The sequence below is a fragment of the Pagrus major genome, chromosome 19 (genome assembly GCF_040436345.1).
Source record: "Pagrus major chromosome 19, Pma_NU_1.0".
Lineage (NCBI taxonomy): Eukaryota > Metazoa > Chordata > Actinopteri > Spariformes > Sparidae > Pagrus > Pagrus major.
Window position 1 is genome coordinate 13,617,481 of NC_133233.1, and position 16,762 is coordinate 13,634,242.

General features: G+C 40.7%; 1 protein-coding gene across 1 annotated transcript in view; it reads left to right on the forward strand.

Moving 5' to 3' along the window:
* LOC141014320 (uncharacterized) overlaps positions 1 to 16,762 on the forward strand; it is a 97,699-nt gene that overhangs the window by 64,482 nt on the left and 16,455 nt on the right. The window contains exons 19-21 of the mRNA XM_073488059.1: positions 1,207 to 1,444; positions 8,085 to 8,169; positions 10,551 to 10,662. Of these exons, the coding sequence (XP_073344160.1) occupies positions 1,207 to 1,444; positions 8,085 to 8,169; positions 10,551 to 10,662 (435 nt within the window). The remainder of the gene's footprint in view (positions 1 to 1,206; positions 1,445 to 8,084; positions 8,170 to 10,550; positions 10,663 to 16,762) is intronic.

Consider the following 16,762-nt stretch of genomic DNA (forward strand, 5'->3'; position numbering starts at 1 on the left):
ATTTTCGTGTGTGTGTGTGTGCGCATGTGTGTGTGTGTAGTGTAGTCTATGTGTAGGTGGGAGTGGGAACATTTGATTTTACACGTTAATTTGTGCGTCCTCTGGCACATTCAAGTGGTACATATGTCATGCCTACCCAGATCATATGTATACACACACGATTCATTCTCACAAACACACACACAGACACATAGGCGACAGTGGTATAGCTGTCAGGTCTTGTCCATTAATCCAGCTTTGTTCCCTGTGGAATATCACATAATGAGCCTGTGTCGTGTAAGGACACATGTACTGAAGGTTACATCTACAGATAATAGATAAAAAAAACATTCTTAATCAAAACAACCCATCATCATGATTTAGGAAAATTAATAAAAATAGAGATATCTGCTTTTACAAATGAAATCTTAATTTGTTATTCACAGACACATACACAATGCAAATGTGTATCATTTTAAAGGTTTAACTGTTTCATAACAGATGTCTTCTACTTAAAATAACTAAACAATAGACAACTTTTTTTGCTTCAACCTATCATTATGAATTAAATGTTCATTTCATAATGTAGGGTCTTTAGAATAATGACACCATCGGCATTAGATAGGTTCCCTATAAACCTCACATCTACTGTGCCACATCTACTTTTTCTGCCACTGGGCACAAACCCCCCCTGTAAACTGAAGTCAGGCTGGCAGCCTGGCACCATTTCTATGGCCTTTCACTATTTGGGATGTCACAAATCATGCTAATAGGCCATAAGTATGTGGATATAAAAACATAAATCTATCCATTACTGCTGTGAAGGACTTTCTGTTTATCTATAATATGTAGAGTTTACTTCTGTTTGCCTTGCAAACCCCCTAACACAATCGGTTTGCCTATGCCAAACAGCTCAGGCAACATTTTGTCCACCACCTGTGTTTCTCTAGCTGTACGGCTAAAGCAAAATATACAGTAAATATTTTTTATTTTTATTTTCTCAAGGTTTCCAGTAGATAAAAGCAAATGTAAGCAGGGAAGCAAAATCAAATAATAAGTAGTCACTCAATACATGTTTCAGGTTCCACTTGATAAGAAGTGTGAAGTGCATTCCTGACACAGTCTAGCAAGATACTTGATCTGAACGGGGGCCACAAACACCACATGTGTGCGAACATTAAAACACACTTCCTCACTTATTCACTGCTCCTCTCACTTATGCTGCAGGTACATGTGGCACTTCTCAGACAGTCAGAGGAGGAGCTGAAGGAGGCCAGACGAGAGGCAGCGAGAAGGAGCAGCGAGGTGGGCGTGAAGAGAGGAGAGGTGCAGAGACTTCAAGAAGAGTTACTGAAGGTTGAGGAAGAGATGAGATGTGCCATCAGACAGAAACAGAGTCTGAGCGGTCAAGTCAGGCGGTTGGGTCAAGAGCTGGAGGAGCTGCGCAGCAAGCACCAAGTGACAGGTAGTAATCGGTTCATCAGTAATTCATCAGTAACTCTTTTCATCCTTCAATATGTCTATTTATCCATCAGTGAATAACTTTTAAATAACCACACACACATAGTTTACAGTGTTTATACATATACAGTTTTAACATTTACCAACTATTTCTGATCAAGTGGTGCACAAGCAAATAGTTAACTGCGCAATATGTAATTTCTGGCGCTAGAGGTCTCTCAATCAAAACAAAACAAAATATCTATATATATATAATATATAAATAAGTAAGTGTGGGATCTATTGCTGATGCAAATATATCTATGTGATTCAAGCAGAAATGTTAATGGACGATGTAATGTTTGAAAGTTTTATTCACTTGTGTTTAGTCACATTCGCCGACTTCCTACCCCACTCTCTGACCCTCTACCAGAAGTTATAGTGACAGGCTACCAAACGCACCGTTACCTACCTTACAGATTTCTCTGGGTTTGAACAGTGTTGGAAATATTTGGGATAATGTTCAGTAATTACACAACTTAAAGTTCCCGTGAAGTCACAACTGCTGTTTATCACATATGTCTTGCTCCATAGCTCACCTATGCACCAACATCAGGCCAGACAATGGCAAAAAAGCCGTTTGAAGGTATTTTTAAAGGTATTTTAAAGTTTGTAACTGCCTGGAAAAAAATTTAAATGTTGATGACTACAGTCAGGGGCTTATGTTAATTTTTCATCTGATAAACGCTTTCTTTATTTTATGACGCTGCCATGTATGTATAAAAAGAAGAAGGTCGCCAGAGGAGTGTGTTGCTAGAGACCGGACTTGACCGATTACTGTGCAAAAATACACAACTTTATTCATTGATTTGGGTGAAACTACGTCATGTTTTATGGAGAAAATATTTTCTGCTGCCCTCGGGCTGCTCTGCCTTGAGAAACTCTGGAGAGATAGCTTTACTTGTTACTAAAGCTGCTAACAAACTGATAATCAGCATATTCTCAATGAACAGCTCCGGACCAGGTCCGTAACTGGCCTCCGAGAATGACGTCGGAGGCCAGTTACAATACTGAGGGGATTTATTGAGTTTCCTGGTAGACAATACCGGTAACTTTGTTGCTAGAGTTAGTGCTAGACTGGTGCTAAATGTAGTTAGCTCGGTGAGAGGTCCTTGTTGACTCAGCACGCGGTTGCCAGGTTCCAAACCTGGCAAGAAAACCACCTCCGTTATGTTTTCCCTTTATCAAACTAGTCTCCATCTTCTCAGAGGCGCCGTTTTCCATGTTCACTGGGAGCAGCCCATTCATGGAGAGGCAGCGTCGGCGACTTGATGGTTAGGGGTTCGGGTGGGGTGTAACATAGATTCAGTGCTATTGGCTGCTGCCTGTTTTTACAGAAAACATGTAACTATGCCAAAGCAACTAACAATCTATTAGCCATTTCATGGGGAGTTTTTTTGGACATTCTGCTGCAGAAATATAACATATTTTGTCTTTAACATGATTTTACCTGACTTCACTGTTTGATTTACTAGTTGACCTGATATTCTAGTTTGAGCATTCAGGCTTTGTTGTCCATCAGAAGCATAAAGCATGCTGGAAGAGCTTTACAGTGTGCCCTGCCTTTTTGTTGCAGAACCAGCCACAGTGCTGTTGGCTCAATCAGTTAGCTCAAATTAGCCACCAATGGCACAGCAATGGTGATTCGGTTGCTAGCTGTCCTCACGCAATGTTAACTCAGACACACACAAACATACACACACTCTAGATAAAGGTTTGATTTAATGGTGCACTGCTTTAGCTGTATGGTAATGATCTGGTTTGTGTGTGTGTGTGTGTGTGTGTGTGTGTGTGTGTGTGTGTGTGTGTGTGTGTGTGTGTGTGTGTGTGTGTGTGTGTGTGTGTGTGTGCGTGCGAGCATGGCCGACGGTGGCCTTTGTAGTGGTGTGTCAGTGCAGGAATGGTGATGGCTGGGTCTCTCTGGGCACAGAAATGTCTCATTAAGAATTAACGTACACATCTACGGTCACGCCAGGCAAACACCTCGCATACACACACGGCCATTTCTCCCAACTCCCACTGCTTTAATTAGCACATACACACTTGTTCTTCGAGGTACAAACACACACACTCTCACACACACACACACACACACACACACACACACACACACACACACACACACACACACGCACTCACCTATTGTCCGCAGAGAGATGAATCTGAGGTCTCTCTCCGTGGCAGACAGTGGCTGGCTTGCTCGGTGAACACTGCTCATTAACAAGATAGAGACAGAAGGACAACGCTGTGTAGCTTGGCCTTTGTCTGTGATCAAAACGCATTCCCTCAACTCTACGCTCCACACAAAAACCACATATTATTCCGCTTTTACCTTCAGCAAATACAATCCAGCAATGTAGAGCCTATTGTAATGACTTGAGAAGAATAAAGATGCAATATTATAACAAAGGGGCATTGTTTACCTGGATATAGCAGTGGCCTGAATAGAGTGGGTGAGGAGTTAGCTTGAGAAATTACTGTCATGAACAAAAGGCCTTTTTATTAACATGGAGCCCTTGCAGAGGTCCTTTTTGTGTTATGAAAACATGGCCTTTTTTTCTCTTATATATATGTTAAAAGGTCTCTGTGGCAAAGAGAGAGGGATTGGCAAAAAGGAGGAGAAGGAAACAGAGGATAGGAGGATGAGTTAGGAACCACAGAGGTGTCATGTGGATGAGAATGAAGGCAGCTGGATTCAATCAGATTGTGGCAGGAGAGGATGAAGAGCTGAAAGAGTGAAAGAAGGGGGTGATTAAAAAGGAGAGAGGAAAAAAAGTCCTTAAACTTGGCTTATGACTGTACGTGTCAGATTTACTGTCACTCTTTGACAGCATGCATTTTCAGTTCAGTAGATATTCTGTTTCTTGCAAAAAATAGTGAGTCCAGAGAGTGAGTCACACATCACTTAATAAACTATATATGGTGTTCAGATAATGCCAGTGTGTGTATAGTGCATATAGTGATTTAGACAATATAGCACTTACTGTATATATATATGAGTAATTTAAAGTGAATTGAGAACTGATTTGTGGCATGATTTTTTTTAACTCTTAGACACTCACTGTTTTTGAGTTTTATGTATACAGAAAATAAATTGAAAGGTGTAGATAAGTTAAGATTACTGATTTCTGATACAGTTTCCTCTGGATTTTTGTTTGGTATCTTCTAGTTAGCTGTTTAATTGTTTTATAAAAATGTTTCTATGGCACCCACCTGTCAAACCCAAGCGGAGATGAATGGAATATTCAAACATGGCTGATAGCGTCATCTTACAACTTAAATAAGATGTGTTGTAACGTCGGCCTTAATGTGAAATAAATGTGATGCTGTGTGACAACAAATGAAATAACAGCATAAACAAAAACACAATATCCATATTTCCACACTTGCACAAAAACAGAAATGTGATATTACCTCCCCTCTGTGCTGCTGATGTTCATCTGCCTAAAGATGATGAAATCATTATTGTGCGCACGTGTGTGCGTATGCATGTGTGTGTGTGTGTGTGTGTGTTGTGCTATCCAATCTGGATCCCTGGACGCACACGTGCACAGGCCTCTCTCCTCCAATTCACCTCTATTACTAGCTATAATCCCATTTCACACTCTATCGATCCCCAAAACTGTTGTTCACCGGAACCAGCAGCAAACACTGGCATTTCTCCCCATCATTTCACCACCATTGTTCTTTATTACACAAAGAAGCCCCCCTTTGTCTCAGAGCAAACTCAGCCCTGCTGAAATATGAATTATAAATGTATGGCTAATAAAAGAGAAGGGGGGAAAAGAGAGAGAGAGAGAGAGAAGGGGAGAGAGATAGCGATAGAGAGAAGTGGTTGGTAGAAACATCAGAGAAAATGACTCCTTTACAAGAGTCTATTGATCAGTTTCTATCAAAGGGGGATGTCAGACATGAGATTACCTGGCAGTTTGAGCATTAGGTGCCGTGTGTTATAGCCCCGGGCCCTTGTACCGCTGCCAGAGGATTGTAAATAAAGCGGAGAGGAGAGAGCAAGAGGGGAGTGCGTTGGGGTGTATGTGTGTATGTGTGTGTGTGTGTGTTAGTCTTTGTCTTTGTGAGTGTTGTGTGCATACAATTTTTTTTTTCTTGTGGTGTATTTGTGTGCATGACGGTGTGCGGCTGTGCGCCTGCACCTTTTGGCTTATACCCAAAAGCAGTGTTGCAAGCCCGTGAAACTTCAGAAAGAGAGAGAAAGAGTCTTGGGAGGCTTTGGGACGTCTCGTGGGAGCACCTTAGCCCGCTACGAATCCCCCAACAAAGCCAAAGGAAGCCCCTATGAAGCCTTATGAAGCTTTTATGAGGGCCAGGCAGGGCCCAGCTCTACCCCCAACCACTGATTCAGGGTTAGCCGAGTTTTCGTCCTTCTCATGTTAAAGGTTAGCTGCAAGAGCGGGGTAATCTGACCGCAGATCTGTGATTATAGGCCCAATGCTGTATGATGGGCTTTGAAGCTCGTATGAGAGGGAGAGATCGAGAGAGAGGGTTAGATTATGGACTAATGTCACACCTTTAGTTGTGAAGCCAGTATAAAAGGGTCAAGAAAGTGAGACAGTGAGGGACCCAAGATCTTAGATTGAAGACTTAATGTCATAACTTGACTCATGGAGCAACTAGAAACAGGTTGTAAAGGAGCCGAGGCCTCAGAATATGGACTACTGTTCTACCAAAAGCTGTTAGGAAGAATTGATCCACAATCCTCTGCGGATACACGTTTAATGTGGAACATTTTGTCAGTATTTGGTCATCAATCCCTGCTAAGCTACATATACCCCACATTTTACATATTTGTCTCAGGTAAACACCTGGTGTATGTCTGCATGTGAGCTATATCTGCTTGCTGTTTTTATACATTTTATACATTTTAAGTTACAGAGGAAGCTGTCTGTCTTTTCACTTAATTTCTTCCGTGTGTTTCAGCTGTGTGGTGTGTGTGTGTGTGTGCCTTCGCCTGTGTGCATTTGGGTGCAAATAGGAGTGTTTGTGTAAACGTTCAGTCCATGCAGCTAATTGCTCTCTCTGTGGCCTCTCCCTGCCCTGGTGGGAGGTGTCACTGAGGTCACCTCAAAACTAATGACTTGAATGCGAATTTGATCCCCATCTCAAGTTTTCACATCTCTGCTTTATTGATTATTGAGATTCATAGCAAACTTTAACCTTGAGGTTGAGTAAAATGGCCAAGGTAGGGCGCATACATGCACACACACACATATATAAAAGTGTTTGTGCATCGTTAAATATTTAGCAATTCCAGTTGCTGCTTCAATTTTCCCAGGGCTTCAGTTTAAACAGTTTGGATGCTGCAGAGCCATAAATTAATCATAGTTTTATTAAATGTAGATTTTCTTTTCTCTATTTCTTCCTTTCTACTATTGGTTTTAGCTTCCCCCCTTATTCAGTCTGTCCCACCACTTCCAACACAGCATGGTGTGCGGCCCTAAAAGCTTTACAGCAATACACATATAACATTTCTCTATTTCTATTTCACACACTCAGATACACAAACACACCCTCAAAGTCAAGGTCCGTCCTGTAAATATTCAACACACACACACACACACACACACACACACACACACACACACACACACACACACACACATACACACACACACACACACACACACACACACACACTCAGGAGCGCACACACCTCTACATATTCAGTGCACACACCTTCTCAATATTCACTAGCCTTGGCCACCGATGGCTGACAGTTTATGTTATATTCAATGAATACTGAATTTAGTGAAAAGGTTTTAAGAGCTATGAGGAAACATTGACTCACAAAACAGCATACAGAACAAAAAAACACGCGGAGAAGGAAGCAAATCCTTAATTTTAAATTCAAACTAAAAAAGGGGCCTGCAAAAGCAAACCTGACCAAGGAACTTGACTAGTGGTTTATTATGCATCCGCTCAATGTGCTAAACTACTAAGTGTAGGACAATGGGGTTTTATTGCATGTAGACGGAGGAGACGGCTGAAAAGGGAATGTGATTGAAGGGATGCAGTCAGGAGCATGAGCTCAAGTGGCCTGCTTAAGGTAAAGAGTGCCATCTATTGACGGAGCCGGGAAACGCTTCTTTTGTCTCCCAACAAAAGGGCTGCTGCCCCGTCTCAGTGTAAGCAGTGCAATACTTTCACTCCTTCCTCCTCTGCCTCTGAAAGGCATTCAGTGCCTCTTCTGTGCCGGAGTTCTTCGCTTGGCTTTGAAGGCGGCTCGTAGTTCATATTTTCCCACTCCTGCTGAACTCCAATCAATAATCACCTCTGCGTATGCATGTTTTGTGAATCATTCTATTAACCTTGGTCTGCTGGAAGATATAAAGTACTGTTAATCTTTACTCATCTTATAAATTTCTCTCTTTGAATATGTTTTAAAAGAAATTCAACTCAGCCTCAAGAGCTATTTTCCACAATTTTAATAATATCTCAGTTGGAAAATGTCAGTTTTTTCTGTCACATGGACGTTTAAATTAGGCATATTCTCTAATGAATCTTAACCAACAGTGTCTGAAGTGAACTGTTGCTCTTTATCTCACACTTTTCTCCCCCTGTCTCTCCTCTCTCTCTCCCCTGCTCAGTGGAGGAGTTGGCAGCCCGTGCAGAGGAGGCGAGGCGGATGGAGGGGCGCCTGAATGAGGGAAAGCTAGCAGAGGGGAAAATAAGGTAAGAAGGGAGAGAGGCAAAGAAGCTTTCTCTCTTGTCCCATTTCCCATCGTCCCCTGTGTAAGCTCAGTAATCAAAAACATTTTTGCTTTTTTATGTGCGGCATACAGTAGGCTGTTTAACTGAACATGTGTCGAACAGAACAGCCCTGAGCTCTAATACGTACATTGTTTAAGAGAGTCTACAAAGAGAAATATCCAACTTCTCTGTCTGTCATACGTTGTATTATCGTGCCTGAAAATGACTGATCTGCTCTGCACGTTTCTGCTCCAAACAGAAATATCAAAATGCGTATCGATGGGACACGGTAGGTAAGCAGATGTCAGGTCATGAAGTTCAGAGTTCAGAGGTGAGACCCCTGGTTGACCCCTGTGTGTCACCAGGGCTGCGGTGATGACATCAGCAAGCATGTATCACCCAGCCGAGTGTGTGTTTGTGTGCGCCCTGTTTGTGCGCGCATAGCTGTGGTTGCGGCTTTGGCTTCGACATGACCTCACTGCAACGGTCTCCGTCTTAGGGAGTTTCTCGGTTAAAGTCAAGCCATGGAACATTTTCATCGTCAACCGGCAATTTAAAACTCGGCATGGAGACTTTATAGGTTACATTCTGAATTATTGCACTTTATTACATTTAAACCAATTTTAGGTACCAAATGGTAAAACAATCGCTGTGTCTGCATATTATATCCATTTGCAGATTCATGCTGTTTACAGTTAACCCAGTATTATCTAATAACTGCAAAGACATGAAAGGTTTTTAAGCAACAACACCATGCTAATGGCTTCCATCTGTGCTGTGGGAAATCCCCTCCTTTCTCCACAGGATGCCTCCTCTCTTTCTTTCCCTTCTCTCTCCCACTCTGTTCATCCTATCATGTGTTCTCTCCACGGACCAATCTATCAGGCGTTTTCTTTCCTTTTTGTTTTGGCTGTTCTGCTCCAGCTTCAGCTTTTACTACCACTGAGCTACTTTATCAGTATCACTTTTAAATTCGTTGCTAAAGCATTTAGTCAATTAATCTGTGTGTTGAGATGCAGACAGAACTCTAATTTATTTTGATAATATATTAAGGAGTTTGTGTAGTAAATCTTGTGGTAATCATTTGAAAAGATGACTCAAATTGCTAAGCATTTGCTGGTAATGCCAAAGATTTTCTTTTTTCATATAAATTTCTGAAAAAAATACTGTTCTTTGAGCTTAAAGTTCAAACTTTATTAAAGCAAAAAATTTAGCATCTTGGGGGTGTACTGGTGAGGTTTTGAGACACTGACCATAAAATGTTCGCTGAAATGTTTTGTTAATTAGTCGATAGACAGAAAATCAAATGGCAACAATTTTGATTAAAGTAAAATCTTTTTGGACTGTTTTGGATAAACAAATAATTTGAGCAAATCGCTTAAACTCTGATTGATAGTTTTCAGACTTTTCTGACATATAACAGATGAACCGATTAACCGATAAAACAGTCAACAGATTAATTGATAATAAAAACCATTGACCCTTCAAAAAAGATTTGTGATAGCTCATTGTTTTTGTCAGTTAGACTTAATAGCTAATTATCTGCAAAAATAAGAAATTATGTACAAAGTGAGAAATGTAAATATTGAACTGTGCATTATTTTTTGTTATATTAACACAAATGCCAATAAAAACTAATGGTCAACATTCTGGTCTTTCCCTGCATAGTCATTACTGTTTTAACTGTAAAATCCATAATGCACCAACTTCACTTCACTGTCCCAGAAGTTTTGCCTGCACAAGGCCCAAATATTTTTTACTATTCATGAACTTGTAATTTTTCATTTTTATATTTGCTTTTCGAGGTATGGGTCAAGATGGGGGTGGTTTGTTTTGGTCTGTGGTGTGTGTGTGTGTGGAAGTGTCGGTGGGGGTGTTTGAGACTCGCTGAGCGGCCGAAGCGAGGCTGTGGAGGGAGGTTTGTGGAAATGGTAATCATTTGTCGTATTGATCTCGCTGTAGCCAGGGCAGCTGGCACGCACAAACTCACTCGCACACATGTACACACACACTCGCAGACACTAACTGACTCACATGCACACAGACGCACAGTTGCGTGGCAGGAATAGACCCCTTCGTATTGATCCCCTTCACATTCCCTTAGCTCGGCTGCCACACACATACTCACGCTTTCTGTTGCTTACGTTAAACACAGATCTGGATTTTCAAAAAACTTAATATTGGAACTGTGTACTTTAAAAAATGTTTGTGTTTGTTTTTGGGAATGTTTATGGTAATAATAAATGTTAAATGTGAAAAAAATGTAATTACTTTTAAAAAATTCATCGAAGTTGTTGAGGATTTTTATTATTTATGCTTTTTCCAGTATCATAATAAGTTGTTTTTTTTGTTTGTGTGTGCAGGTCAGTGGCTGTGAGGCTGGAGACAGAGATGGCAGAGCTCAGGAGGAATCTTCAGCATGCTGTCGATCACAAACTCAAGGCAGAGCGAGAGAAACGGGATGCACAGGACCAGGTAAATAAATATAAATACACACCAGACCTGAGTGACATAGGCTCGGCAAATAACATATTTGTGTTTGTTTAAATCCGCTTGTAGCGCAGCACAGGCGAGGTGTTTGTCATCCGAACCACTGAGATACTGTCTGTACTCATGGAAAGCTTGACCAATTTCACCACTTTATATCTTTTAAATGTCATTATCCAATCCACCTGCCAGTCATGTTATTGATTTCTGTTACTGACCATACTTAAAGTGGTTTCAGGAAATATTTGAGCCAGGTCTACTGTCCTACATTAAAAATGAATACTAATACATATATGTTAAGTATGCCTCTCCTCCTCTCCTCTCCTCTCCTCTCCTCTCCTCTCCTCTCCTCTCCTCTCCTCTCCTCTCCTCTCCTCTCCTCTCCTCTCCTCTCCTCTCCTCTCCTCTCCTCTTCTCTCTTCTCCTCTCCTCTCCTCCCATGCCCTCCAAGGTCTTCCTCCCCTCCTCGCCTCTCCCCGCACCCCCTCTTACCTTTTTGATGATTAGTGGCATATATCCGGTGCTAGAGCCCGGATTATCTTGTCCAAGACAGGGAGGGGTGTATGCGGGACCTAAACCTGGCAAGGTGATTTGGAGCGTTAATTCCTGGGTGTAATATTCCCTGATATTCCCTAATGTTCTGCCTGCGAGCGGGGGGTTGGGGGGGTCTCAGGGGAGAGTGGTTGTCAGAGCTGAGCTGCCGCCGTACAAAGGCAGAATGGATAATTAAGGGTAAAGCCAGGACGGGGAAGTGATGTTCATTTAGATTCGACAAACTTTGAATTCTGCCTTGAGCAGCTGTGCACAGTGGTTGCTCTCCAGATCTTGATTTTGCATTTTGTTCAAATTCTTAAAGTTGCTCCTTTTCTATCTCCCTCCCCTTTATTTTTCTCCCTCTGTTCCCATGTTCTCTCCATTTCTTTCTCTTTCGCTCGCTCTTTCTCACCTTACTCTTTTTTTTATCCACTCTGTCTTTGTGAATAATGCAGCCCACATAGCATGGCACTCCTTTTTTTTCTCGACAATAAAGATTGCCCAGGGCCAGTAAGACACTGACTTAGGCCAGTTGATTGGTCAGTCAGTAGCCAGGTCAGTGCTCGCGAACACTTCTTCATCTAATTCTCAACTGCTGAAAATCCTTTCATCTCTTTTCTCTCTTGTACAATTTCTGATCAAACATATTGCAGGACATGACAGAGTTAGTCACAGGTCTGTCAAGTCAGAGTCATGCATGAAGAAGATATGGGAAGGGCTACCAGTGTATTGATACAAGTATAAATACATAAGTACATACATAATTCTGTTTTATTCACAATATGTTTATTTATGATAATGTGATGTGAAGATATCATCAGAATTCATTTTCACTGACAGTCAGTAAACAATAATACTGAGGTATCACCCAGCCCTACCTGAAAACTATTTTCACTATTTTCAAGCAATTTGCAGATCAAGTTTTCTCATTCTCAAAGAAATAAGTTCATATCTTTGGAAATACGCTTATTCTCTAACTTGCTAAGAATTAGGTGAGAAGATCAATACCACTGTCATATGTGTTGGGTAGCATAATGGCTTAGCTTAGCATAATAACTGGAAACAGGGTAAAACTGCTAGCTGGACTCTAGAGCTAAAGCGAATTAAAGTGTTTTATCCCGTTTGTTTAATCCATTCAAAATTGGAAGTGAAGTAACGTCTAGTACCGTGTTTTACCAGAGGGTATATGAGATTGGCTGGATGCAGTGACCTCCTGGAAGTCACTGCTGTCACTCCATGCATTAGTCCTGTTACCTACAGCCAAAGCCAGGCTAGCTGTTTTCAGTCGTTATGCTAAACTAAAATAACTGCCTGTAGCCTTATATTTAACAGACAATTATGAGAGTGTTATCGATCCTGTCATCTGACTCTCGGCAAGAAAGTAAATAAACTCATTTCCCAAAATGTCAAACTAATCCTTCAAGGCAGTTATACCACGAACAGATGCTCTGCCTGTAACAACAGCCAGCAGCATCTCGTCACTATGATAGTCTGACAAAGATTTAGCCTGTTGGGGCAACTGCAAATGTTGTGGGGCTTCTGATGTAGCCAGCGGATATCCAAATAACAGATTTCCTGGCTAAGACTTACTCTTCGCTCTTTGCTGGTGTACAGTCTAATTTGCTATTCAAGATGTGAGAATGGAGGGGGATTCAAGAGACAACGTCTACGACTGGATTGTTTCACAAGTAGCCAAAAACCTGGCTAAGCTAATCGCTAAATTGTCGCTGGGCGATAGCTGTTGGCTTCCAAGATTGCATTTCGACTAATGCGTTCCAACACTTTTCCTCTCCACACAAAAGAGGTGTTTATCTGGTTTTGGTTGCTTGTTTATCAGCAAGCAACAAAAAACCTTCTAAAACTTAATTGGTCAATATTACTCTGACTACAAATGGACTACAATTGGAAAGTAGAACCCTTTTTGTACAAAAAATCTGGTCCCTAGTCCACAGATTCTGCATTCATGTGCAGGTATCTGTTTATAGAGATTACAACAAGCTGACAGTACAATCCCACCCACCCCCTGGCATGAATGGACTGACAAACTAGAGGAATTCATACTTTTTGTTTATTGTATGCACACATCTGCAGTGAACTGGGAGTGTGTGTATGTACTTACTTTATGTGTGTGTCTGTGTATGTGTATTCTGTGGCTGGTCTCCTGCACTCATACTGTACACAATCCCTTACATTTCTCCTTTGCGTTCTTGCTCTCTTCCATCATCTCAACAACAGATGAGCTTTTCAATGAATTTGACTCCAAACAGTATTTAAACACCAGTGTGATGGCCGTTCTGACTATGACTCCTTCATTAGGTCCCAATCTCTGTTATTGACCAGCAGAAGATGAATTATCCGCTGGTGAAAAAAATCAAAGGGTTTGAAATGGTAAATGGTACACTACAGTGGCCTATAGAGGAAATCTATATTACAAATTGCCTCAGTGCACAGTAGCTGAACCTCAGATAGCTTTGTCTTTCTCTGTGTGTATGTCTTTGTATGAAACAGTGTGTGTGTGTGTGTGTGTGTGCGTGCGTGCGTGTGTGCGCGCGCGTGCGTGTGTGTGTGTTTGTATGTTGCATGCAGAGACTTGTTTGTGTTTTTTGGGTCAGTTTTGTGTTTCTTTTCTGATATGGAGAAAAGGATTTACATGGTATCTGGCAGTCAGTTTTATGATTGTATGTATGCTGCTCACCACACACACACACACACACACACACTTCAGTCGATCCCGGACTCATGCGGGGACAGGATTGTCCCCGCATGAGTCCAGTTCAAATACGGCTGGTGGTAAACATAAGTTATGTTTTTATGACTGATCAGATCATCCCTCTTTCCTTTCCCCTCTCCCTCACTCTCTCTCTCTGCGCCACACACACACACACACATTCACAATCACAGTCATTAGTGTGTTTACCTCAACTTCTTTTAGCATGGAGTAAAAGATTTCAAACCGCTTTAATGAGAATTTGCAGAAAAGTTTTCAGAAAGCAAAAGTTTATCAGCGTGTTTTCATTCCCATAAACTTTTCTAAGTCGCCCAAAATCTTTACAACTATTGATGTCATTCTATAGAAATACAATTAGACAGTAGCTTTTAATCACTCCAGTCAGCAGGGCATCTGCCTAGTGATTAGAGAGACAAGTCTGGTCCCTGCTCAAGTATCCTTGAGCAAGATACTGAATCACAAATAGCTCCAAGACTCTGTATAATTCTGCACAGTAGTCATACATGGCCGTGGGTGAAATCAAAATGTAATTCGCTCCAGTTTCCTCCATTTTCCTTTAGAACTACAGCAGTGTTCGATGGTGATTACGCTGCTGAACATTGATGTTACCTCGTCGTTTTTGGGTGACAAATCTTCACCTGCAAGTGTCTCTGCTGATTTGAAATGCAGGTGTGTTTATTTTCCTGAGTTGGTCTTTGGAACGGTCTTATGTTCATTGATCTCACTCATTATACTTGATAGAAGCCCTCAGCCTGGCCTGATTAGCTTAGAATGACCCACACTAGATCACTGTTTTTTACACACACACACACACACACACACACACACACACACACACACACACACACACACACACACACACACACACACACACACACACACACACAGGTTTAATGATAGAGAAATGAGAACAGACAAATGAAGCTCATTTGTTTAGTTGATGAATAAAGAGAAGTGGACCAATTGTCGGACTGTTTAACCATGGAATGGACTTTAGTATTTGTTCAGCGTGTGCGTGCATGTGTGTCCTTGTGTCCCATCACCCTCAAACACAGCTCATTAAGCACCAGTCCTGTAATTCATTTGAAAGTTTTTATTATTTTCTCACATTGTCGTGATAACTTTCCGTGTCCTTCTTAGCTGTCACACTGCCTCTCTTCACCGAAAAGAAGGCCGTTACGTCTGTTTTAATGTGCATGGAATCCAATGAATTAGGACAATTTGCTGTATGCAAAGGTTCATGGGATGTGGTAAATGTTATGATGTTTAAAGGCTGTTGCTCTCTCAGGTCATGTTTAGTTTAGTTTAATAGATATAATTTTTCTAAAAGCATTGAATTCATAATTTTATATACTTGCGTGTTTGTGACCAAGGATTATAACACTTGATTAAATGAGTGGAAATGAGTCTTTACAAATCACACCTGGTACTCGTTGAAAGTGTCAAATTTATATAGGTAAGTTAGAAAAGAAGCAATTATTCAAGGCTAACCTTTAATCATCTCACCTCAGTGGCAAGTTTTACTCCACTAAAATGCTCTTCACAAATTCCAATAGAGCCGTGTAATATCACCCTATTCTTAATCCAGAACCAATGAAGACTTAATAACATCAAAAATGGAGAGCCATGAAAGTGTGCTTATTTTTCATTTCACCATTTTACCACAGCAGCACACTTTTCTTTTCCTATTTTTGTGAGATTTTGTGTGTCAGTATCAGTTCCACATCTCATATAAATACCCCCATAAGCCCCCATAAGTCAGTCATGTAGGAGATAATAACTTATTATAACTCAACACCTCCCATTACTACATATTATTTATTTTCCAACTGTTTTATTGAGGAAACGCAAGGCACACTCTGTATGTTACAGTCGTTTACAACAGGGCTGGCAGTATTTTTCCAAAGTCTTGCTGCATCAGAACAATACAGCAACAATAAAACCCTAAAATTGTTCTTTTGTGCTGCTGCTGCACTGTTGCAGGGTGGTCACCTGGTCAACTAAACATTGGCCAGATTTCCAAATGGGAATCCCTCATATCCAGGACACACTTAAAGCTCTCTATTGTTGGAGGTTCCCAACAAATATGGCAGTCTTGGAAGCTGCACAACACTATTTGCATCTTTTTCTTCAGTATTCCTGCTGCACTACTAAATAACCTTAAATAATGCAGAATCTGTTGACTATGAACACAATAATATCAAGTTACTAATATGTACTATGCTAGTAACTTTATATAATTGTGTTGAAATGCCATGACAATTTTTAAAAAATTCTTTAATTTGGTCATTTGAATTATTTTTCTCTTCTTTAACTTCACAGCCTTTACCTTTACAAAAGCAAAAGGTAATTTGACCTGTTAACAACTGGCCTCTATTTTGTGTCCCTGCTCGATAATTAACAGAGTGTATCTCTGCAACTACAAGGGCTATCTGAATAATCAAGGTATCATAATAAAGGGAATACTTGAAATATTTGTTCAGATGTGTAAGTATAAGTATATATGTCACTGGATCTGAGTAAATTAAGTTGGCACACAGCATAAATGAAAGATTTTTTTTTTTTTATCACAAAATGGAATGATGCAGCTGCAGCTCCAAATCTCTAGCAAACCATAGCAAAACATCTAAACATTACCTCTGCCAACTTTTATGCTAATAAAGTGAATCACAACAAGATTAGAGAGATTTTAGTACAGAGCACTCAGGCAGAATCTCCAAATGTGCCATTTTTGAACATTTTGGCACCATCTGTGCCATTTAAAATTCATCAGGTACCAAACTATATACTTCACTTATATGTTACCACAGGTGTTCAAAAACTAGC